The sequence below is a fragment of the Scyliorhinus torazame genome, chromosome 5, assembly GCF_047496885.1.
Source record: "Scyliorhinus torazame isolate Kashiwa2021f chromosome 5, sScyTor2.1, whole genome shotgun sequence".
NCBI lineage: Eukaryota > Metazoa > Chordata > Chondrichthyes > Carcharhiniformes > Scyliorhinidae > Scyliorhinus > Scyliorhinus torazame.
This window is the reverse complement of record NC_092711.1, coordinates 166195963-166222129: the sequence shown is the minus strand read 5'-3', so window position 1 is coordinate 166222129 and position 26167 is coordinate 166195963. Positions and strand designations below refer to the sequence as shown.

Sequence of the window (26167 nt, the reverse complement as noted above, 5' to 3'; positions counted from 1 at the left end):
ATTCATGCAGTCATCCGCCTTGCTGAAATACTAGTGGGATCATATTGGGGTGGTACAGTAGCACTGTGGGTAGCACTGTTGCTTCATAGCGCCAGGGTCTCAGGTTTGATTCCCGGCTTGGGTCACTGTCTATGTGGAGTCTGCACGTTCTCCCCGTGTCTGCGTGGGTTTCCTCCTGGTGCTCCAGTTTCCTCCCATGAGTCCCGAAAGAGATGAACATAGAATAATACAAGAGCAGCACGATGGCGCAGTGGTAGCATTGCAGTCTCACGGCACCGAGGTCCCAGGTTCAATCCCAGCTCTGGGTCACTGTCCGTGTGGAGTTTCCACATTCTTCCCGTGTTTGCGTGGGTGTCACCCCCACAACTCAAAAGATGTGCATGGTAGGTGGATTGAACATGCTAAATTGCCCCTTAATTGGAAAAGGTGAATTGGGTACTCTAAATTTAAAAAAAAACAGAACAATACAGCACAGGAACAGGCCCTTCGGCCCTCCAAGCCTGCGCCGACCCTGGTACCTGCCTAAACTAAAACTGTCTGCACTTATGGAGTCCATATCCTTCCATTCCCACCCTATTCATATATTTATCTAGATGTCCCTTAAATGCCGCGAAGGTACCGGCTCCCACCACCTCCCCAGGCAGCACGTTCCATATATTTCCCACCCTGTGTAAAAAACCTGCTCCGCACATCTGTTCTGAACATTTCCCCGTGCACTTTAAACCTATGTCCCCGAGTACTTGACTCTCCTACCCTAGGAAAGAGCATCTGACTATCCACTCTGTCCATACCACTCATAATCTTGTAAACCTCTATCAGCTCGCCTCTCAACCTCCGTCGTTCCAGTGAGAACTGACCGAGTTTATCTAACGTGCTGTTGGGTAATTTGGACATTCTGAATTCTCCCACCGTGTACCCGAACAGACGGCAGAATGTGGCGACTCGGGGCTTTTCACTTCATTGCAATGTTAATGTGAGCTTACTTGTGACAAGAGATTATTATTAAAGACAGACCTTTCAAATGTCTAAACTGTGGGAAATTCTATAAAACGTCCGGGGAACTGATGCCCCATCAGCTTGTTCACTGATGAGAGACCGTTCAGGTGCTCTCACTGTGGGACGAGATTCATGCGATCGGAGCAACTCACTGTACACCGGCGAATTCACACTGGGGAGATCCAATATTTCCTCATAGTTAAAATTCTCCATCCCTGGTAACATCATCATAAATCTCCTCTGCAGCAGGCAGCATGAGGTCCCAGGTTCGATCCCGACTCTGGGTCACTGTCCGTGTGGAGTTTGCACATTCTCCCTGTGTTTGCGTGGGTTTCGCCCCCACAACACAAAGTTGTGCAGGGTAGGTCGATTGGCCACAATAAATTGCCCCTTAATTGGAAAAATTAATTGGGAACTCTAAATTTAAATAAATAAATAAATAAATCTCCTCTGCCGTCTCTCTCGTGTGATCACATCCTTCATGTAATATGGCTGTGGTCTAACTGGTGTTTGATGCAGTTCCAGCACAATCTCCCTGTTCTCATAATCTCAGCCCTCGGCTACCAAAGGAAACTATCCCACCTGCCTTCCTAAGCACGGAAGAGAGAGAGTGATTGGCAGCTGAGAGAGACAGAGGGAGAGAGAGGAAGCAGAGGGAGTGAGAGGCACCAGAGAGAAAGGAGCACCAGAGACTGAGAGAGGCAGGAGAGAGAGAGGAGAGAAGAGAGAGACAGTCTAGTCAGTAACAAAAATAAGTAATGGAATTGAGTTCAGACATGGATCTGCATGAACTGACACCACTTTACTGACAGATTGACATGGTAGTTACTTTACTTGAATCAATGTTATTCAATTTTGAATAAAGGGTAAGATTAACTATATCACAATCACCCAGTATCAACTAGGTCTTCTGTTTAATACAGAACAGGATTAAACCCAGTGTCCAATATTCGAGGTCTCTGTGGCTGTTGGATGCCTGGTTTCACTGGACAGCTGACGAGCCCACAGCTTCACTGAACTCGTCTACCCAGGGTCTGTTTCTAAACCCTCATCACAACTTATTACCTGGTTAGCTATTGCATATATCATCATGGTCAGACACCTCACACAAAGCTCAACCAGAAACAACGGTTCTTCTTTCTACTGATCCCAGCTCCTACAATGGGTCACAGCATCTCCAGCCCTCAGCTCTGTTACTGGGCTGTCATTGACATGAGCAACAAAGAGACAGCAAGTTGCCTGAGGCTGAATGGGAAGTTGAAACTTGTGACTCAAAACCAACTGTGTAAGATCTCTGAAAAGATCAGGAATTTTAAAAGATAAATTCTATACCCAGTGAACAAATTAATGAGTCATAAGACAAAAACATCATGTTTTATGATTTTTACTGCAACAAACTAGAAGCAACAATGCCTTAACACTATTTTTATAGGGAACGTATCCCTTGAACTATAAATAGAATGTTGCCCTTTTACTTTTAAGACAATCAAAAATCACACTCCATGGTTTTGTCGCTGAAGTTGTCACTCAATTCTCCTGGTACCAGCCCAATGTGATTCTTCATTCCTGTGTTTACTTCCATTCTGTTCCTTCGCCTGACTGGCAATCCTTAACCCCAGATGTGTCTTTTGCAGTGATAGTTTTCCTGATGATATTCAGGTCCTGATAAACCAAGTGACTCTTCCAAATCCTGAAGTGACGTTCGTTTTTTTTCTGCAAATCTTCATCTAATATCCTGTAAAAGGAATTTATAAATGGAAATTGAGAACAGGCAATTCTAGTTTCCATGCAACACACACTCCCTCCATTCTCACTCTGTAATGTTCATCCTCCTAATTCTCTAAAGGTGCTGATTCAGGCTGACTGACAGATCCCTGCTCACTGCTTCCCATCTTGGAGAGGCCTGAAAATCTCCATGCAGACTGCCAGACATAAATATGTCTATATTACTGAACTCAAAATGTGTGGAACATATAGACTCGATTCACTTCCTTTCTCTACAGTTGCTGCAAGTTACCAATGACCCCTCAGGATGAGAAAAGAAATGGAAAGATAAAGTAGACTTGGAGCGGCTGCTGCCTCTTGTGGGGCATTCCAGAACGAGAGGTAATAGTCTTACGGTAAGCGGTAGCAAATTCAAAACAGTTCTAATTTTAAAAAATTTTTTTTTAGAGTAACCAATTATTTTTTTTTCCAATTAAGGGGCAATTTAGTGTGACCAATTCACCAACTCTGCACATCTTTGGGTTGTGGGGGTGAAACCTACGCAGACACGGGGAGAAAGTGCAAATTCCACAGGCAGTGACCCGGGGCCGGGATCGAACCCAGGTCCTCAGCACCGTAGACAGCAGTGCTAACCACTGGTCCACAGTGCTGCCCTAATCAAAACAGAGTTGAAGAAAAACTGTTTCTACCAAGGGCTGTGAATATGTGGAATTCACTACCCCAGAGTGCGGTGGAGCTGGGACAGTGAGTAAATTTAGAGTTGGGCAGATTTTTAATCGGGTTCAATGATTCTGAAGAACTCTCAGGACAGTGGAGATAAGGCCAGGATGAGATCAGCCATGACCGAATGGCAGAGCAGACTCGATGGGCCAAATGGCCTAATTCTGCTCCTATATCTTATGAACTTCTGGTTAAAGTCCAACAGGTTTATTTCGATGTCACTAGCTTTCGGAGCTCTGCTCCTTCCTCAGGTGAATGAGCAGCGCTCCAAAGCTAGTGACATCGAAACAAACCTGTTGGACTTTAATCTGGTGTTGTAAGACTTCTTACTGTGCCCACCCCAGTCCAACGCCGGTCTCCACATTATGACTTTATAAAAGGGGGAGACATTGATTTGATTCCCAGATGTTGCCCAGAGGAGAAAGTTTTAGTCTGAAACTCATTGTCCAACCTCCACATTGTGACATCACAAAGGAGCTCATCCTCTAAATCAGCCAATAGGAATCGATCCGCTCCGCGGTGACGTCAATGCATTAGTGCGCACACGCCGGCGCGCGGACACGCGAGCCCCGTCCCCACCCTTTGTTCTCTCTTCCCCAACACATCCTCGAAACGGTTTCCAGGCAACCGGCTGACAGTTCCGACTGTCGGTGTTCCCCCTACCCTGACCCGGGACTGCGCATGTCTCAGGGACAGGGGAAGCTCCGCACGCGCAGGAGAGCTCACTTCCGCTGACCTTTCCACTCAGATGTTGACCAATGGAAAGACTGGGAGGACCGGAAAGGATCTGCCCCTCCGCCAATCAGATGCGGAAGTTGGAAAAGGAGGTTTCTGCGGAGCAAAGCTGTTGTTCCTTGAACCCTGAATGAGCTTGAGCTGCACACAGACTCCTGTCTCCAACATCTGTGAGTAAAACACTTTCTTTTCTCCCCCTAGTCTCATTCTCACCTTTAATTGGTCACTTGCAGCAACTGAAGGGAAAGGAAGTGAATCCATGGAGGGTGCGGACTCTGCAAAGCTTGGCCCAGGTCTCTCTCTCTCTCTCTCTCTCTTAAAGACATTGACATCCTTTGCTCCCTCAGCTTGGCACATTTATTTGTCTGGCTAAAAGGATGTTCACAATTAAAGGGCTGGTTTCTCCAGGAGATGGCTGGCATTGATGGGGTCAGTAAACAGGCCAAATCAAACCCAGCCAATTACTTCCCTGTCGGAATACTCTCCATCATCAGCAAAGTGATGGAAGGAGTCATCAAAGGTCCTATTAAGTGGCACTTATTCTGCAATAACCTGCTCCTGGACGCTCAGTTTGGGTTCCGCCAGGGTCACTCAGCTCCTGACCTCATTACATCCTTGGTTCAAACTTGGACGAAAGAGCTGAATGCCAAAAGTGAGGTGAGAGTGACTCCCCTTGACATCAAGGCAGCATTTGACCGAGTATGGCATCAAGGAGCCCCAGCTAAACTGGAGTCAATGGGAATCGGGGGATAACTTTCCACTGGTTGGAGTCATACCTGGCACAAAGGAAGATGGTTGTGGTGATTGGAGGTCAATCATCTCAGCTCCATGACATCACTGCAGGAATTCCTCAGGACAGTATCCTAGGCCCAACCATCTTCAGCTGCTTCATCAATGATCTCCCTTCCATCATAAGGTGAGAAGTGGTGATGTTTGCGGATGACTGCACAATGTTCAGCACCATTCTCAACTCCTCAGATAATGAAGCAGTCCATGTCCAAATTCAGTAAGACCTGGACAATATCTAGACTTGGGCTGATAAGTGGCAAGTTACATTTGCGCTACACAAGTGCCAGGGAATGACCATCTTTGAAAAGAGAGGATCTAACTACCACCCCTTGACATTCAGTGGCATTCCCATCGCTGACACCCACACAACCAACATCCTGGGGGTTACCATTGATCAAAAACTGAACTGGACTAGCCATATTAATACTGTAGCTACCAGGGCAGATCAAGGGCTGGGAATCCTACGACGAGTAACACGCTTCCTGATACCCCAAAGCCTGTCCACCAGACATCTACAAGCACAAGTCAGGAGTGTAATCGAATGCGCTCCACTTTGCTGGATGAGTGCAGCTCCAACAACAAAGAAGCTCTACTCTATCCAGGACAAAGCAGCCTAATTGATTGCACCCCCTTCCATAAACATTCAAACCTTCCACCATCGACAAACAGTAGCAGCTGTGTATACCATCTACAAGATACACTGCAGTAACTCATAAAGGTTCCTCAGACAGCACCTTCCAAACCCACAACCACTACCATCTAGAAGGACAAGACCAGCAGAAACCTGGGAAGCTCACCACCTGGAAGTTCTCCTCCAAGTTACTCACAACCGTGACTTGGAAATATATTGCTATTCCTTCACTGTCCCTGGGGCAACATCCTGGAATTCCCTCCCTAACAGCACAGGGGATGTACCTACTCCTCCAGGACTGCAGCAGTTCAAGAAGGCAGCTCACCACTACTTCGGAAGGGCAACTGGGGAAGGGCAATAAATGCCGGCCTAACCAGCATTGTCCACATCCCGTAAATTAATTTTTAAAAATTTAATATTGGACAGAGATATGTCTAGTGTTGTTATATGGTATGTATTGTATGGTATTATTGATGGTTCTGTAATAAAATACATGGATTATTATTTCTACTTTTGTAACGTAGTACTGTACCTACATTATATATTTCCAGTCATACAGTCATTGCAGCACTGACAGAATCCATTTGGGAACTCAACTCAATGCTGACTCTCTGTACAGCAATCCAGTCAGTCCCATTCCCCCTCGATATCCCTGTTCACCTGAAAGTTTATTTTCTTCACGTGACCATCCTATTTTACTTTAAATTATTGATCATCTCGACTTCCACAACCCTTGTGGGCAGTGAGTTCCCTGTCATGACTAAATAAAATTCTTCCTCAGAATTTCCCTACCTCTAATCAGTAAATATACTTATATGGAGATTCTCTACTCTTGTACAGGTTTTAGCGAGTTTAGATTTGTTGATCAGCGCCTTCACGAAAACTGGGAGGGAAAATAAGTGAATACAATCTGTATATTACACACATTTTTCATCCAGTAATATCGACATATATCTGTCTGGCAGCCTGCATGAAGATTTTCAGGTCTCTGTGTCCAGGACAGGAAGCAGTGAGCTTGGATCTGTCAATGAGCCTGAATCAGCACTTTCAGGAGAATTGGGAGGGTGAATATTAGATACAATGAAAATGAAATGAAAATCGCTTATTGTCACAAGTAGGCTTCAAATGAAGGTACTGTGAAAAGCCCCTAGTCGTCACATTCCGGCGCCTGTTCGGGGAGGCTATTACGGGAATTGAACCGTGCTGCTGGCCTGCCTTGGAGTGTGTGGGATTGAGATTTACAGCATTTCAGGGGAAGAGAGAGGAAAGAATGTTCGATATAAACTAGAATTGTCTGTTCTGAGTTTCTATCCTGTACTGACAATGATTACTATTGTAAAATCTGTTTGCAGGAAGTTCGAACGAGAGGAGTTTGAGGCCGATATCGCAAACTAAATATCACATCAAGAACTGACTGAGTAACTCAATTCTTGGGATCATCGGCCTTTGAATCTAGAAGGAGAAATGTTTGTCTATTCTGTCTGCTTCACGAGATTTTAAACATTAGTGTGTCTGGAAGAGCACTGAGACACACACACACACACCCGTGTGAAACTGTTACAGAGCACTGACTGTGGAAAGAGCTTTAACCAGTGACACAGTCTGAAAAAGTACTACACCATTCACAGCAGGGAGAGACTGTATAGGTGTTCTGTGTGTGGACGAGGCTTCACTGATTGGCCAACGCGGTGAGATGCAAGATCACCTGGACTATGGAGAAACCATGGAAATGTGAGGATTGTGGGAAGGGATTCACAGCCCCACACGAGCTGGAAAGGCATCAACACAGTCACACTGGAGAGAGACCTTTCACCTCTCAGTGTTTAAAGGGATTCACTGCCATTGGCAGCCTGCGGAGACACGAACGTATTCACACTGGGGAGAGGCCATTCATCTGCACTGTGTGTGAAAAGGGGTTCACTGACATTGGCAGCCTGCGGAGACACGAACGAGTTCACACCGGGGAGAGGCCTTTCATCTGCACTGTGTGTGATAAGGGATTCACTGACATTAGCAGCCTGCGGAGACACGAAAGAGTCCACACTGGAGAGAGGCCTTTCACCTGCTCTCAGTGTGATAAGGGATTCACTGACATTGGCAGCCTGCGGAGACACGAACGAGTTCACACCGGGGAGAGGCCATTCATCTGCACTGTGTGTGATAAGGGATTCACTCATTTACACAACCTGCAGACCCACCAGCGAGTTCACACCGGGGAGAGACCATTCATCTGCACTGTGTGTGATAAGGGATTTACTCGGTTACCCCACCTGCAGAGACACCAGAGAGTTCACACCGGGGAGAAGCCGTTCATCTGCACTGTGTGTGATAAGGGATTCACTCAGTTATCCCACCTGCAGAGACACCAGCGAGTTCACACCGGGGAGAAGCCATACATCTGCTCTGTGTGTGATATGGGATTCACTCAATTATCCAACCTGCGTAGCCACAATGTCACTCACACCAAGAGCAGGCCCTTTAAATGCTCTGACTGCAGGAAGGGTTTCAAAAGCGCTCAGCTACTGATGTCCCACCAGCGCATTCACACTGAGGAGAGACCGTTCAGCTGCTCTCACTGCACAAAGAGGTTTCAAACATCATCCAGATTGCGGAGACACCAGCGAGTTCACACTGGAAAGAAGCCATTCACCTGCTCTCACTGTGGGGGGGGATTCACTCAGTTGTCCAACATGCTGAAACACCAAAGGGTTCACAAGTGATGTTGGGTTAGATTCTGCTGTTAATCACATCCAGGACTGAACCTGGAGTGGGTGAAAGTGTTTGTCTCCTCGCCAACTCCTGGTGCTCGGACGTGGTGACCCTGGCGAACTACTGCTCCCGGATCTGGAATACCCGACTGTGAAGTGCCGTCCAAACTACCTTCCATGGGAATTCTCTTCTGCCATCATCACGGCGGTCTACATCCCACCCCAGGCGGAAGTGAAGAAGGCGCTTGATGAATTGTACACCGCACTGCTATAAATAACAATGAAGCAGAATACCCGGAGGCCTTGTTCATCGTGGCCGGGGACTTCAACCAGGCCAACCTCGAGTGTACTGCCAAAATTTCACCAACACATCTCCTGTCCCGACAGGGACCCCAACATCCTTGACTGGAAGTATCGGCAGTATCAAGGTGCTAAAGTACGTCCTGTACTTTCCCACTAACCTGCAGACAAAACAGCTGCAACTGTACTGTGTATAAACGTGTGTTATTGTAACTACTCCTTGAGGTGCTTCAGTTCGCTGAAGCATTCCCTGCGTGTTTGTAATAAAGATTCCTAAACTTTACCCAACTCTAGACTCCGAGTGACATTTGTCCCAAAACAACCTGGTGTCAGGAACACGATCCACTGACGGCTCTGATTAAAGGAAAGTCCCCGTGGACAGCAGATACCGGGGTGAGTATTGTTTGTTTTATACCACCCGTGTTTAGTTCAGTTTGACTGACCATTGGGGACTCCTCAGAACCTCAGGGAGCTGTTTCTGGTCTGTTTCTTTGACATCAATTCAATGCAATTTCAATAACTGGAACATTTCAGGCAGGGAATTGTCGGTTTTATACCAAGGATATGTTTGGGGGCGATACTGAAGTCCCCGTGACCGAGAGGGTTTTGTAGCTGCCAAAATATGAGGGGATAAAGGCGTACGGGAGGTGAAACAGAAAGAGTTAGGCAGTTGGACAGAGTTTGGCGTGTGTTCAGAGGTCCCAGATAGGGGTCAGCCAGCATCATCACATCGATGGATCTGCACAGAAAAGGTCCAACCAGATGGAACTTATAAGGCCCAAGGTGAGGTCAGTGACGCGGGAATTTGAAGAAGTCTTCGGAGAGAAAGAGGTCAGAGTGGACTCACCCACAGCGGGAAAGGTAATTTTGAAATTTCTTTGGCCCTTTTCGTGTCATTTTCTCGGAACCTTCAGTCAAGAAACATAAAAGCTGCATTTGTGCTGGGGGATCACCTCCAGAGGGCAGTGTTTCTGCAACCACCTACGGTGCCAGATGGAGATCGAAGACTTTGGAAGTTCAATAAGTTTGTCTATGTTTTGAACAATGTTTCAAGTGTATGGCACTTCTCAGTTAGATCAGTTTTGTCCAAGTCAGGTTGTCCCTACCTGAAGGCAGAAGCTGCCGTGCTTTATTGGTACAAAGGCAGGAAACTCTCGGGCATCTTTATGATGCATGTTGATGACTGCCTATGTGGTGGTACTAGTGAGTTCCAAAATAATGTTACTGACAGGATCAGAACAACATTTAAGGCTGGAGTCAGGCTTCTAGGACCTTTAAATAAATTGGATTGAAAAACGGGCAGTGTGGGTCTGACGTGGCTTTACATCAACAATCTCATGGAGACAGTATGAACCCTGTCACAGTCAATGGGGCCGGGGCCTCACAGAAAGATGAAGATGTTTCCAAAGCTGGGACTGAACTGCTGCAAAGTTGAATTGACGAATGGGGCACACAGACAAGGCCGGATACAAGTTTTGATGTCTTCGAGCTGAGTTCTGTAATGAAACGTCCAGAAGTCGAGGATATTTAACGGGTGAACAAAACATTAAAAAATACAAGATGGAGAAATGTGTGCTGAAATTTCCATCTTTGGGTGAGCTGCAAAATATAAAATGGATTTTTTTAGCGATGCCTCACTCGGATGAGCCTGGCTCAGTGTCTGTACACTGAGTGATGTTTAAAAATCTCTTTCAGCAGAAGAACAGACAAACATTTCTCATTCTAAATTCAAAGGTCGATGATATTCAGCTCCCATGAATCGAGTGACTCTGTCACATCTTGATGTGATGTTTGGTGTGAAATTTCTGTCTGTAACTCCTCCCCTTCTAATATCTTGTAAAAGGAGTTTACAAAAGCCATCACTTGGTGCAGGAATGTGAAATTCGATCCTATTGTAAGATCCGGGTTTGGCTCCAATCTGAATTGTAACACTCAAATCAATTACACATCAGACTGTGTTGTGAAAGTTACCTGCAGCTCCTGACTAGTTGCAGACCATTCCGGATACAAGAATGTTGTCACAGAATTTATTAAGTGAATTGTAATAAGTACAAAATCACAATAATTAACAAAGGCAGTGGATCAGTCCGTTCACTCTGGATCACCAGCTCTCAGCTTCCAGGTGACTGTGGAGCTGTCTCTTGTTCTGTTGACTGAAGTCTATCCTCTTACTTCATGTTGTGTTGTGCACCGAGCTCCAGAAAATTGTAGCTCATTAACCCTTTCTAGTACCTACCTCTACGCATGGCTGGTAGTATCCTGTGGTTCTGATTGGCCCAAGTAGCCCATGATCAGTCCCTGATTGGTTAAATGGGGTACGATCAATGTCTGATTGGTCTCTGAAGGATATCGGTCACCTTGCTGATGTGTGATGTCACTTTCTCATTGTGGTGTCACTTTCTCATGATTAATATTCGTCAGGCTCATCGTCCTAACTGATACCATCGCACCACTGAATCTCTAGAGTGCAGAAAGAGGCCATTCAGCCCATCAAGTCTGCATCGGCCCTCTGAAAGAGCACCTTATCTAGGCCCACTCCCCCACCCTATCCCCATAACCCCACCTAACCTGCACATCTTTGGACTGTTGGAGGACACTGGAGCACCCAGAAGAAACCCACACAGATACAGGGACAACGTGCAAACTCCACACAGACATTGACGCAAGGCCAGAATTGAACCCGGGTCCCTGGTGCTGTGAAGAGGTTGTGCTAGCCATTGTGCCGCCGTGCTGAGATGATACATCTTCAGGTGTCATGTGTAACTCAGTGATTGTCAATGACTGAAGCAAGTTACTTAAATACAAATAACTGAAAGTGCACAAGATACACAAACTTAAACTAATACAGCAATTCCTACTGAACACAGAATAAATTTGTAACGGTGATCGGTGTGCTACAGTTCAAGTAGCAAGATACACGTTACAAAATATCATTTTCTGTTCATAAATTACATGTTCACAAGAAATAAAAGTCACAGAAAAGACATAACTACAACACCATCACAGAAACTGATAAAACCACAATAATGCAGAAAATCTGTTGTACAATTTGAAGGAAAGTGACTCTTTTGCAATAAGTTAAAAAGCAAATACAATTTAAGACAGCATTTCTCTAGCATCGACACGTAGTAATAATAATCGCTTATTGTCACAAGTAGGCTTCAATGAAGTTACTGTGAAAAGCCCCTAGTCGCCACATTCCGGCGCCTGTTCGGGGAGGCTGGTACAGGAATTGAACCCGCGCTGCTGGTCTTGTTCTGCATTACAAGCCAGCTGTTTAGTCAAATCCTGCAATAACAGAGATTCTCATTCATCATTAGTCTTGTGGTAAAACCATAAAATTAAACCTACTTTAGCCGAAGACAATACGGCACAAGTCACTTGTCAAGGACGAGTGCACCTGAATACAGAGACTCAGAGTGAGATACCGTATTGAGTGAATTGATTCATACACTTTGATTCTGCAATAACTGAACATAACTAAAACAAAACTATTAAAATGAATAAACATTGACTTACATAATAATCTTTATTGTCACAAGTTGGCTTGCATTAACACTGCAATGAAGTTACTGTGAAAAGCCCCAGTCACCATATTCCACTGCCTGTTCAGGTACACAGAGGGAGAATTCAGAATGTACAAATTACCTAACAGCACGTCTTTCAGGACTTGTGGGAGGAAACCAGAGCACCCGGGGAGAATGTGCAGTATTATGATCACTGTTACATAGATGCTCCATCACCACATATTTATTGATTAAGCCTGTCTCACTGCACACGGAGGTCTCGGATTGACTGCTCCCTGGTTGGCTCCAGAAAGACGCGCTCCAAGAAATTCTCCCCCAAAATCTTTATTAACCGATGTTCCAGGCTATCTCTGCCTATCTGACTCTCCCAATCGATATTCGATTAAAGTCACCCATGATTATTGTGGTACATTAATTACAAGCCTTATTTAATACTTCCTGTACACTCTAGCTACAATGTAACTACTGTTAGGAGGCCCATTAACTACTTACATGAGACCTTGTAACGTATTATTTCTTATCTCGAGCAAAGCTGATTCCACACCCTGAACTTTCAGGCTAAGTTGATCTCTCAGTAATGAACTAATGTAATCCTTAATGAACAGGAGCAATCCCATCATCTTTTCCGAGCTTCATGCATTCCAATATGTCAAATACCCTTCAGCATTTAGATTCCAGCCTTGGTCACCTTTCAAACAAGTCTCTGTAATGTCTATCAGGACACACATTTATCTCTATCCGTGCTGACAATTCTTTTTTTATAATTTAGAGTACCCAATTCATTTTGTCCAATTAAGGGGCAATTTAGGGTGGCCAATCCACCTAGTCTGCACATCTTTGGGTTGTGGGGGTGAAACCCACGCAAACACGGGGAGAATGTGCACACACATGTCAGTGACCCAGAGCCAGGATCGAACCTGGGACCTCAGCGTCGTGAGGCAGCACTGCTAACCACTGCACCACTGTGCTGCCCCATCTGCGCTGACAATTCATCCAATCTCTGTCAAATGCTGCGTGCATTTTCAATCCATTTTCAGGGGTTCAATAATCCAATAGGGATTTCAAGTGAAACCTCTTTACCCAGCGAGTGGTGAGAATGTGGAACTCACTACCACAGTGAGTGGTTGAGGTGGACAACATGAATACTCCTGTATCTTGACAAGGGGGAAAGGAATAGAAGGATATGCTGATGGGGGAGATGAAGAGGGCTGGGTGGAGGCTCATGTGGAGCATAAATACAGACAGAGACCAATTGAGCCGACTGGCCGGGCCCTGTGCTGTAGACTCAATGGAACCGAGAAAAATGTATTTATTTTGGATCTACCTGTAGTAGTATGATAAAACTTTTTGAGAAACACAAGAGATAAATTAAACAAAAGAACCATGTACCCTCCATGGCCCATCTCCATGGCAAGGTGGCATGCTTTAGGGGGATCCAAACAGAAATGGGAAGGAAACATCTTCCAACTTCCAAACCAACTTTCAATCTGTGATCCTTGTGAAATTTGAAACCAGGTATTCGCAACAAGGCTCGAAGAGCAACAGCCCACTGGAGTCAAAGTCATGAGACCGGCCAGTCCAGTAGAGGAAACTCTCCAACCATTCCCATTGACCAACTGTCAGAATGAACAAAATGCAGTCCTGGATGTAATTGAGAGTAGCAACACTAACAGCAGAATCCAACCCCTGTAATCACTTGTGAACTTGTTTGTGTCTCAGCAGGTGCGATGAATCACGGAATCCCTTCCCACACTGAGAGCAGGTGAACGGCCTCTCCCCAGTGTGAAGTCGCTGGTGTCTCTGTAGGTTGGATAACCGAGTGAATCCCTTCCTACAATGAGAGCAGGCGAATGGCTTCTCCCCAGTGTGAACTTGACGGTGTGCCCGCAGGTTGGATAACAAAGTGAATGTCTTCCCACACTGAGAACAGGTGAATGGCCTCTCCCCAGTGTGAACTCGCTGGTGTGTCTGCAGGTGGGATAACCGAGTGAATCCCTTCCCACACTGGGAGCAGGTGAATGTCCTCACCCCAATGTGAACTCGCTGGTGTGACTGCAGGCTGGACATATGAGTGAATGCCTTCCCACACTGGGAGCAGGTAAATGGCTTCTCCCCAGTGTGAACTTGCTGGTGTGTCTACAGGTGGGATAAGCGAGTGAATCCCTTCCCACACTGGGAGCAGGTGAACGGCCTCTCCCCAGTGTGAACTCGCTGATGTGACTGCAAGTTATCGAACCGAGTGAATCCTTTCCCACACTGGGAGCAGGTGAACAACCTCTCCCCAGTGTGAGTTCGCTGGTGTATCTGCAGGCTGATCAACTGAGTGAATCTCTTCTCACACTTGAGAGCAGGTGAACGGCCTCTCCCCAGTGTGAACTCGCTGGTGTATCTGCAGATGGGATAACTGAGTGAATCCCTTCCCACACTGGGAGCAGGCAAACGGCCTCTCCCCTGTGTAAACTCGCTGGTGTCTCTGCAGGTTGGATGAGGAAATGAATCCTTTCCCACACTGAGAGCAGGTGAATGGCCTCTCCCCAGTGTGAATGCGTCGATGAATCTCCAGCATAGATGGGACTCTGAATCCCTTCCCACAGTCCCCACATTTCCATCGTTTCTCCATATTTTGGGTCTATTTGTGTCTCTCCAGGGCGGACAATCAGTTGACGCCTTGTTCTCACACAGAACACATGTACGGTCTCTTCCTGCTGTTTTTTCAGGCTGTGTAACTGATTAGAGCTCTTTCCACAGTCAGTGCTCTGGAACACTCTCACTCGGGTGTGTGTGTGTCTCGGTGCTTTTCCAGTCACACTCATGTTTTAAAATCTTCTCAAGCCAACAGACGAGGCAAACATTTCTCCTTCTAGATTCAAAGTCCGATGATGTTCATGCCCTGATGAATCGAGTGACTCAGTCTGATCGAGACGCTTAGTTTGAGATATCTGTCTGTAATTCCTCCTTTTCTAATATCCTGTAAAAACAATTTACAAAACACATCAGTGTCAGTACAGGACAGAAACTCAGAACACACGGGGACTTCCGGTTGCGACATGTCGGGAGCGGCCGCATATGAGGCAGCTCTCATCCGGGGACTTTGTTTTCCATCTTTTTCACCCGGTATTTGAGGGGGTTTGGGGATATTTCAAATTTGCCAATGGGATAAAGCTCAATTACTGTGGAAATGTCCAAGAAACCAAGTTTGAAGAAGCCAGCGGGCAAAGAATCGTCATCCGATTCAGATTCTTTTCCAGGCTCATTGGAAACAAAATGGCGGCGGCTGCTGCCGAAGCGAAAGTTATAGTGTTGTCAGTTGAGATGCTCATGGGCATCTTAGCAACAGCCGACTATCACCGAGGATTTCCCTATATCAATCGAGGAGCCCCCAGCTCCTATTCAATTGATAAACGGTAAAGGGTGCAGGGCATGGGGGTGACTCTTTCGATGAAGAGCAAGCGGATCGTCTCTTTAGAGGCTGAGATGGTCTGTTAGCTGATAATAACAAATCTCTGTGTGCCAAAGTAGACGACTTAGAGAATCGCTTCAGGAGACAAACTCTTCGCGTTATGGGGCTGCTGGAGGGATTGGAGGGCCCGCACCCGACTGAATACACGTCCAGGATGTTCGGGAAGATGGTGGGGAGGGTGAACAGTTGTTCCTTCCTGAGCTGGATGGGGCCCATCACTCGCTCTGTCAGACGCCTTGCCCAGGAGAGCCACCTCGGGCAATTACCGTCAGGTTCCACAGTTACTGGGATAAGGAACGAGTCCTGCGGTGGGCGAATGATCACCGTAACTACAAATGGGATAGCCATGCCATCAGGCCCCATCAGGATGTGGGGGCGGAGCTGCCAAAAAAGAGGGCGGCATTTATCAAGGCCAAGGCTGCACTTTTCATACGTGGTGTTCGGATTGGGGTGGTTTAATTCAAAAGACCACTACTTTTGAGGCGCTGGATGATGCCGATGCTTTTGTGAGGAAGCTCAGGCTCGGTATATTTTGTATTATATATGGGGTCTTGTTGTTTTTGGAGAGGGATTGTGGTTTTGGGGTCTTGTTGGGGTTTCTTCTACCAGTTTGTATTTGACTGTTTTTGTGTGGGGGTGGGGGCTCCCTTTATTTAAAGTTGGGTGCAGGTGGGGGGGGGGGGTTGTTATGGTTACTCAGTTTTATATGCCCCAGGGGGAGGGGAGTTGCCCTGCGAGCTGAAGAAGGTAGTTAATGGGAACGAAGTGGTGGGGGTAACTGCAGCTCATTAACATAGTATAGGTTTTAGATAATGGGCTGTGTGCGCTGGTTTTGTTTGGGGTTAAAGATTGTTGAGCTAAGGGTCTGGGGGGGTTCTTCGGGCTTTTGGTTGTGGTTTTAATGAGAGGCTGGGGGATGGGGAGCTGGGGGATGGGGAGGGTTTATCGACAGTGACTACAGCTTGCTCTTTGCTCTGTTTTGTTGGGGGCCTGGTGGCCGACTCAGGTGGGCTCGATGCCGATACTTTTTCAGTCATTTTAGAATGATCTCTTTTGGTGGATATGGCTGACTGGGGTACGGGGTGGGTGGGGGTAAACCCTCAATCCGACTGGCCATTTGGAATGTGAGGATGTGAGTGGGTTGAACGGTCTAGTGAAGAGATCAGGGATATTCGCTTATGTGAAGAGTTTGAATGCGGATGTGGTGTTTTTGCTGGAGAGCCATTTGCGGGTCAGGACCAGACACGGTTACGGAAGGCTTGGGTGGGACAGATGTAGGTCCCAGGGGACCGCAGTGTTGATAAGTAAAAGCGTTTCTTTTTCAGCTTTTCGAATTCTGACAGATCCGAATGGGAGACACGTGATTGTCAGTGGGTCTTTCGTGGGCACCTTGATAGTCCCAGTACATGTGTCCACTCCGAATTGGGACGATCACAGTTTATATTAATAAATTACTGACCTCTATTCCTGACTTGGACACACATCAGCTAATCTTGATGGGAGACTTTAATTGTGTTTTGGATCCTAGTCTGACCGATCTATGCCCAGGTCTGTGATTCCTTCGGGGTGGCCAAAGTGGTGGTGACTTTCATAAGACCATATGACATAGAGCAGAATTAGGCCACTCGGCCCATCGAGTCTGCTCCGCCATTCAATCATGGCTGATATTTTCTCATCCCCATTCTCCTGCGTTCTCCCCATAACCCCTGATCCCCTTATTAATCAAGAACCCATCTAACTTAATGGAGCAGATTGGGGGGCAGAAATTCAGACCTTGGATCCGTTTGTTATAAAGGCCTCCCACCACTAGTGTTTATACAAATATGCTGAGCTCAGGTTATTTTCAGTTGGATAGGGGCACAAGGCAGTGTTGCCCACTGTCTCTGCTTCTGTTTGCCTTGGGGTGGCATGGTGGCACAGTGGTTAGCACTGCTGCCTCACAGCACCATGGACCCGGGTTCAATTCCAGCCTTGGGTGACTGTCTGTGTGGAGTTTGCACTTTCTCCTCGTATCTGAGTGGGTTTCCTCCGGGAGCTCCGGTTTCCTCCCACAGTCCAAAGATGTTCAGGTGAGGTGGACTGGCCGTGATAAACATCCCCCTAGTGTCCAAAAGGGGATGGTTGGGTTACAGGAATAGGGTAGAGGTGTGGGCTTAGGTAGGATGCTCTTTCAGAGGGGCGTGCAGACTTGATGGGCCGAATTGCCTCCTTCTGTACTGTAGGAATTCGATATTACTATGAATAAAGCCATTGGCTACTATGTTGAGGTTTTCCGGGTGATGGACAGGGTTAGAGAGGCGAGGGAGAGAGCACAGGGTGTCCCTGTATGCAGGTGATCTGCTTCTTTATATCACGGACCCAGTCTCCATGATGGATGAGATAATGAAGCTTCTGTGGAGTTTTGACTCCTTTTCTGGGTACAGAGTAAATCCGGACAAGAGCTCATATTATCTGGTGATCCCCCAGAGAGGGGGGCTGACCTGGGGATGTTGCCTTTTAACCTTGCCAGATCCAGCTTGGTTATCTGGGAATCCAGGTAGCCCACGAGTGGGCCTCTCTTCAGAAATGTCAGTTTGCTCGGCTGGTGAATGAGGTCAGGGCAGATTTGCAGAGGTGGCAACCTCCCACTGTCTTTGGCCGACAGGGTTCAGATGGTTAACATGAACATCCTTCCGAGGTTGCTGTTTCTTTTCCAATGTCTCCCTATCTTTTATCTTTCTTCCCAAATCATCCAATGTTAAAATCAATACGCTGATTACTTCTTTCATTTGGGTGGGAAGGACCCCGAGGATTTGCAGGACATTCCTGCAGAGAGAGAGAGACAGGCTTAGCCATATTTCATCTGTTTAAGAAGGGTAGCAAGGATAATCCAGGGAACTACAGGCCGGTGAGCGTTACGTCAGTGATAGGGAAATTACTGGAGAGAATTCTTCGAGACAGGATCTACTCCCATTTGGAAGCAAATGGACGTATTAGTGAGAGGCAGCATGGTTTTGTGAAGGGGAGGTCGTGTCTCACTAACTTGATAAGAGTTTTTCGAGGAGGTCACAAAGATGATTGATACAGGTAGGGTAGTGGATGTTGTCTATATGGACTTTAGTAAGGCCTTTGACAAGGTCCCTCATGGTAGACTAGTACAAAAGGTGAAGTCACACGGGATCAGGAGTGAGCTGGCAAGGTGGATGCAGAACTGGCTAGGTCATAGAAGGCAGAGAGGAGCAATGGAAGGATGCTTTTCTAATTGGAGGGCTGTGACTAGTGGTGTTCCGCAGGGATCAGTGCTGGGACCTTTGCTGTTTGTAGTATATATAAATGATTTGGAGGAAAATGTAACTAGTCTGATTAGTACGTTTGCAGACGACACAAAGGTTGGTGGAATTGCGGATAATGATGAGGACTGTCAGAGGATACAGCAGGATTTAGATTGTTTTGGAGACTTGGGCGGAGAGATGGCAGATGGAGTTTAATCCGGACAAATGTGAGGTAATGCATTTTGGAAGGTCTAATGCAGGTAGGGAATATACAGTGAATGGTAGACCCCTCAAGAGTATTGAAAGTCAGAGAGATCTAGGTGTACAGGTCCACACACAGGTCACTGAAAGGGGCAACACAGGTGGAGAAGGTAGTCAAGAAGGCATACAGTGTGCTTGCCTTCATTGGCCGGGGCATTGAGTACAAGAATTGGCAAGTCATGTTGCAGCTGTATAGAACCTTAGTTAGGCCACACTTGGAGTATAGTGTTCAATTCTGGTTGCCACACTACCAGACGGATGTGGAGGCTTTCGAGAGGGTGCAGAAGAGATGTACCAGAATGTTGCCTGGTATGGAGGGCATTAGCTATGAGGAGCGGTTGATTAAACTCGGTTTGTTCTCACTGGAACGACGGAGGTTGAAGGGCGATCTGATAGAGATCTACAAAATTGTGAGGGGCATAGACAGAGTGGATAGTCAGAGGCTTTTCCCCAGGGTAGAGGGGTCAATTACTCGGGGGCATAGGTTTAAGGTGCGAGGGGCAAGGTTTAGAGTAGATGTACGAGGCAAGTTTTTTTACACAGAGGGTAGTGGGTGCCTGGAACTCACTACCGGAGGAGGTGGTGGAAGCAGGGACGATAGTGACATTTAAGGGGCATCTTGACAAATACATGAATAGGATGGGAATAGAGGGATACGGACCCAGGAAGTGTAGAAGATTGTAGTTTAGTCGGGCAGCATGGTCGGCACAGGCTTGGAGGGCTGAAGGGCCTGTTCCTGTGCTGTACTTTTCTTTGTTCTATTATTGGGCAGCCAATATTGAAAGGGTGCTGGGGTTATTCAGAGATCTGAATTCTATATGGGGGCAGATGGAGACAGGCACTTGTCAGGGTCCAGTTTACGGGCCTTGGTTAATGCCTTGCTTCCGTTTTCTCCTATGAAATTTACCTTGAGCCCTGTGGTGGTGGCTGCACTGAGGGTTTGAGACAGTTCAGGCAACGCTATTGGCTCAGCTCAATATTGTTGTTGGCCCCTCTCTATGGGACTCACCACTTTGTGCCTATGGATTTAGATTTAGGTCCTGGAGGAGGGAAGCTCTGGAGAAGTTTGGTGACTTGTTTATGAACGGCAGGTTTATTGGTTTTGATGAACTGGTGGAAAAATTACAACTCGCGAGCTCTAATTTTCTTAGATGCATGATTTCCTACGTAAGGAGATCTCGGCGTTTCCTTTAGCACCCCTGCCGTCTCTGATGATTTGGATTCTATCTCTTGCTGACGTGGGTGAGGGTAGGATTTCAGATATCTACAGTCTGCAGAGCAAGCTCCACTGAATGAGGTGAGGAGAAAGTGGAAGGGGGAATTGGATCTGGTTTCTGTGGAGGGGGTGTGGAGTGAGACTGTACAGGGTCAACACAACCTCCTCCTGTGTTAAGTGGAGCTTGACAGGGGGCATCTGACTAGGTTGCGTGGTTTTGTTCTCGGGGGTGGAAGACAGGTGAGCTTGGTGTTCTCGGGTCTGGCGAATCATAAAAGGTACCATCCTTTTAGCCAGACAAATAAATGTGTCGAGCTGAGGGAGCAAAGGATGTCACTGTCTTTGAGAGAGAGAGACCTGGGCCAACCTTTGCAGAGTCTGCACCCTCCCTGGATTCACTTCCTTTCCCTTCAGTTGCTGCAAGTCACCAATTAAAGATCAGAATGAGAAAATAAATGGAAAGGGGGAGGAAAGAAACTGTTTTACTCACAGATGTTGGAGACAAGAGGAAGTATCAGTCTGGGTAAAGCTCAATATTCATTCACACAAAGCCCGCGCTCTGATTGGCTGGAGGGCCAAAGTCCTTCCGGTGGCCCACTCTTTCCTTTCGTCAACATTTCAGCGGGAAGTCAGGGCGGGGGGGGTGAGTCTCTGCACATGCGCAGCTGCCTCTCTGCATTGGACATGCGCATTACCGGTCGACTCTGGGACGCAAGCGGAATTGTCGGTGTTTGGAGCATGCGCATTCGGAATAATGGGCCTGTTCGTTTTGGAAAGCCCGAGCAAAACTAAGGAGGTGGGTGGGAGGATTGGGAAATACTCTGTGGAGCCGCAAAACCCTGATGAATAGTTGTCAGCTCCCTGATTCTGGTTCGGGAAATTCTTTCCCAGGTCCAGGCTCAAGTTAATGCCCAAAATATTTGTTCAGTGAGTGGAGGATGGGGAGGGGAAAACAATAAGGTTAGACCCCGCCCCTCATTCACTCTGACTGGCTGAAGGACCGAGCGGCTGTCTCCGTCCTCTAGCCCCGCCCCTCATTCTCTCTGATTGACTGGAGGACCGAGCGGCTCTCTGAGTCGTCCAGACCCGCCCCTCATTCACTGCGTGCTGGAGGACCATGCGTCTGTCTCAGTCCTCCAGTCCCGCCCCTCATTCACTCAAATGGCTGACACAGTCCTCCAGCCCCGCACCTCATTAACTCTGACTGGCTGGAGGGCCAAGCGGCAGTCTCAGTCCTCCAGGCCCGCCCCTCATTATCTCTGATTGGCTGGAGGACCAGTCGGCTCTCAGTCATCCAGCCCCGCCTCTCATTCACTCTGATTGGCTGGAGGACCAGGCGGCTCTCAGTCCTCCAGCTCCGATCCGTTACCTGGAGACTGGGCAGCGCATTCCCAACGTAAGATATTCAAATTCCGGCTCCAAAATCACACCCTGGCGAGTAGGCCGTGAATCCCTAAGGAAAGGTTTTTTCATTGAGCTCCGAAAATCCGGACCTCTCAGTCCACTCCCTGGAAACTAGGCCGTGAATCCCCGAGGAAAGGTCTTTATACTGACTGCTCCGAGACTCTGCCCCTCCAAGTCCGCTCCCTGAAGACAGGGAGAAAGAGGCGTTAGAGACTCGGTATTGGGGAATGAGAGAGGAAAGAATGTTCTCCAGAAACTAGAATTGTCTGTTCTGAATTTCTATCCTGTGCTGACAGTGATGTCTTTTGTAAACTCCTTTTACAGGATATGAGAAGAGGAGGAATTACAGACAAATCTCAAACGTAACGTCTCGATCTGACAGTCACCAGATTCCCTGGGATCTGACTATCATCAGCCTTTGAATCTACAAGGGAAGAAGAACTGTTTGCCTAATCTGACAGCCTCAAAAGGATTTTAAACATCATTGTGACTGGAAAAGCCCTGAATCCCCCCCCCCCCCCATGAATCAACATTGTGCCATTCACAGTGGGGTGTGACACATGTGACGAGACTTCCAACTAATTTTCTGACCTGGAGAGACACAAGGAGACACAAAACATGGAGAAACCGTGGATATGTGGGGACTGTGGGAAGGGATTCAATGCACCATCTCAACTTGAGATTCATCGACGCATTCACACCGGGGAGAGGCCGTTCACCTGTGCTCAGTGTCGGGAGGGATTTACTGTGTTATCCCGCCTACAGACACACCAGCGAGTTCACACTGGGGAGAGGCCGTTCAACTGCTCAGGGTGGGAAGGGATTCACTCAGTTATCCCATCGACAGACACCAGCGAGTTCACACTGAGCATAAGCCATTCAACTGTTCAGTGTGGGAAGTGATTCACTCAGTTATCTCACCTGCGGAGACATCAGCAAGTTCACACTGGGGAGAGGCTGTTCACCAGCTCTCAGTGTGGAAATAAATTCTCTGAGTTATCCAGCCTGCAGACACACCAGTGAGTTCACACTGGGGAGAGGCCTGAGAAAGATGGAAAACAAAGTCCCCGGATGAGAGCTGCCTCATACGCGGCTGCTCCCGACATGTCGCAACCGAAGTCCCCGTCTGTTCTTAATTTCTGCTGTACTGACACTGATGTCTTTTGTAAATTGTTTTTACAAGATATTAGAAAAGGAGGAATTACAGACAGATATCTCAAACTAAACGTCTCGATCAGACTGGGTCACTCGATTCATCAGGGCCTGAACGTCATCGGACTTCGATCAGACTGGGTCACTCGATTCATCAGGGCCTGAACGTCATCGGACTTTGAATCTAGAAGGAGAAATGTTTGCCTCGTCTGTCGGTTTGAGAAGATTTTGAACATCAGTATGACTGGAAAAGCACCAAGACACACACACCCGACTGAGAATGTTCCAGAGCACTGACTGTGGAAAGAGCTTTAACCAGTTACACAGCCTGAAAAAAACATCACACCATTCACAGCGGGGAGAGACCGTACACGTGTTCTGTGTGTGAACAAGGCGTCAACTGATTGTCCGCCCTGGAGAGACACGAGGAGACCCAAAATATGGAGAAACGATGGAAATTTGGGGACTGTGGGAAGGGATTCAGAGTCCCATCTGCGCTGGAGATTCATCGACGCAGTCACACTGGGGAGAGGCCCTTCACCTGCTCTCAGTGTGAGAAGGGATTCACTCAGTATTCAGACCTGCAGACACACCAGCGAGTTCACACCGGGGAGAGGCCGTTCACCTGCTCTCAGTGTGAGAAAGGATTCAGTCAGTTATCCAGTCTGCGGACACACCAGCGAGTTCACACTGGAGAGAGACCATTCACCTGCTCTCAGTGTGGGGAGGGATTCATTCAGTTGATCAGCCTGCAGATACACGAGCGAGTTCATAGCGGCAAGTGGCTGTTCACCTGCTCTCAGTGTGGGAAGGGATTCATTTCCTCATCCAACCTGCAGATACACCAGCGAGTTCACACTGGGGAGAGGCCGTTCACCTGCTCTCAGTGTGGGAAGGGAGTCACTCAGTTATCCCACCTGCAGTCCCCACATATCCACGGTTTCTCTCACCTGTGGAGACATCAGCGAATTCACACTGGGGAGAGGCCGTTCACCTGCTCTCCGTGTGAGAAGGCCATCACCACGTTATCCAACCTGCGGAAACACCAACGAGTTCACACCAGGGAGAATTAACTCAGTTGGCTGGATGGCTGGTTTGTGATGCAAAGCGACTCCAACATCAGGGGGTTCAACTCCCGTACCGGCTGAGGTTATCCATGAAGGTCCCACCTTTTCAACATTGCCCCTTGCCTGAGGTGTGGTGACCGTCAGATTCAATCACCACCAGTCAGCTCTCTCTCTCTCTCAAGAGGGCAAAGCAGACTCTGGTCCTCTGGGACTTTGGCGACTCTTATTTCACACAAATACAACAAACATAGATTCCTTTAAGGAGCAAAAATCCAACAGGAAAAGTGATGCAACCATGGCTAACAAGAAATGTTAAAGATTCCATTAGATCAATGGAGGAGACTCATAAAGTGGCCAAAATAGTCGTAAGCCTGAGGATTGAGAACTTGTTTGAGAATTCAGCAAAAGAGGATCAAGAAACTGATAAAGAGAAAATAGAATATGAGAGCGATAAACATAAAAAATGACTGGAAAAGCTCCTATAGGAATGTGAAAAGGAAAAGATTAGCAAAGACCAATGTGGGTCCATTCCAGGCAGAGACAGGAGTGTTTTTTTTAAAATTTAGAGTACCCAATTCATTCTTTCCAATTAAGGAGCAATGTAGAGTGGCCAATTCACCAACTCTGGACTTCCGGTTGCGGCTATGGAGGGAGACTTCCGGTGGCGGCTATGAAGGAGTAAGTTGCACATTTGGTGGCTCCCGCTCTGGTCGGACTTTCGGACCTTTCCCCTGGACTTTTTTCTGGTTTTAAACGGTAAATTCAAAGGCTGAATCAATTGGGCACTGTTTCCACGTATTCGTGTATGGAGCAAAGAACCAGAAGTGCACGAAAAGGCAGAAATAAAAAGTTAGCCAAGAGCTGTGTTGAAGCTGCAGCAGGAGACAGCATGGCCGAGGACCGGACGCCTGGGGTGGTGGTGCTGCGACCATCCGAGCAGTTGATGCAGGTCATCCAGGATGGTTTCGGGGTATAAGCTCAATATGGGGAAGAGCGAGATGTTTGTGGTCCAGGCGAGAGATCAGGAGAGACGACTGCGGGATCTGCCATTCAGAGTGGTAGGGGACAGTTTCAGGTACCTAGGTATCCGAGTGGCGATGGATTTACGACTAAATAGAATTTGGCCCGACTGGAGGATCAGATGAAGGAGGGATCCGGAAATGGGATGCGCTCCCGTTGTCTCTGGCGGGCAGAGATTAAACGGTAAAAATGACGGTCCTCCCAAGATTCCTATTCATTTTTCAATGTCTCCCCATCTTCATCCCGCAGTCCTTTTTTCAGCGGGTCAATAAAGTTATTGTGGGCTGTGTGTGGGGGGGGCAAGTCCTCGCGGGTGAAGAGGGCAATGCTTGAGTGGAGTCAGGGGGATCGTGAGCTGGCGCTGCCGAATGTCAGCAATTATTACTGGGCGGCTAACATAGCCATGGTGAGGAGGTGACTGGTAGGGGGGAAGCCGGCGTGGGTGCGCATGGAGGCGGCTTCTTGCAAGGGCACAGGTCTGGGGGCGTTGGTAACAGCGCCTCTACCATTCCCGCCAGCGCGGTACTCCACCAGTCCGAGTGGTGGTGGCGGCCTGAGAGTCGGGGGAGTGGAGGAGACATGTGGAAGCAGAGGGGGCATCGGTATGGTCCCCAATCTGCGATAACCACTGCTTTGCCCCGGGAAGGATGGACGGGGGGGTTCCAAATTTGGCGGAGAGCGGGGATCGAGAGGACGGGCGACATGTTTATAGAGGGGAGTTTTCCGAGTATGAGGGCGCTGGAGGAGAAGTTTGCATTGGCGGGGGAAATGAATTTCGATATCTGCAGGTGCGGGACTTTTTGCGGAAGCAGGTACCAACCTTCCCACTCCTGCCGCTGAGGGGGATTCAGGATAGGGTGGTTTCTAGAGGATGGATAGGAGAGGGAAGCGCCTCGGACATATATAAAGAGCTTATGGGATCGGAGGAGATGCAGACTGAGGAGCCGAAGCAAAAGTGGGAGGAGGAGCTGGGGGGAGAGTTAGAGGAGGGCCTTTGGGTGGACGCGTTGAGTCGGGTCAACCCGACCGCAACATGTGCCAGGCTCAGCCGGATCCAATTTAAGGTCGTTCACCGGCCCACATGACGGTGGCTCGGATGAGCAGATTCTTTGGGGTGGAGGACAGGTGTGCGAAATGTGCGGGGGGGCCAGTGAACCATGTCCACATGTTCTGGGCATGTCCAAGGCTATGGGGATTTTGGCAGG

General features: G+C 47.7%; 1 protein-coding gene and 2 long non-coding RNA genes across 4 annotated transcripts in view; 1 reads left to right on the top strand and 2 right to left on the bottom strand.

Annotated features, from left to right (window-relative positions):
* The window catches only part of LOC140420478 (uncharacterized), a 122673-nt gene extending 113781 nt beyond the window's left edge, over positions 1–8892 (top strand). Inside the window, exons 1-2 of one of the 2 annotated variants that reach the window (XM_072504486.1) lie at positions 4159–4346; positions 6949–8892. In XM_072504486.1, coding sequence (XP_072360587.1) covers positions 7309–8316 — 1008 coding nt within the window. In that variant the 5' untranslated portion in view covers positions 4159–4346; positions 6949–7308 and the 3' untranslated portion in view covers positions 8317–8892. Of the gene's footprint in view, positions 1–4158; positions 4347–6948 lie in introns of those variants that run through there. The other variant, XM_072504487.1, reaches the window with a different exon arrangement.
* Positions 2365–4161, bottom strand: LOC140420483 (uncharacterized). Its single transcript, XR_011946397.1, has 2 exons — positions 4021–4161; positions 2365–2731 (listed from the first exon to the last, which is right to left on the bottom strand). It is a non-coding gene; the product is annotated as an uncharacterized lncRNA (long non-coding RNA).
* Positions 8893–10617: 1725 nt separating the features above from the next.
* On the bottom strand, positions 10618–17650 carry LOC140420486 (uncharacterized). The gene is made up of 2 exons (XR_011946403.1): positions 17365–17650; positions 10618–15099 (listed from the first exon to the last, which is right to left on the bottom strand). It is a non-coding gene; the product is annotated as an uncharacterized lncRNA (long non-coding RNA).
* Between the last annotated feature and the right edge of the window lie 8517 nt (positions 17651–26167).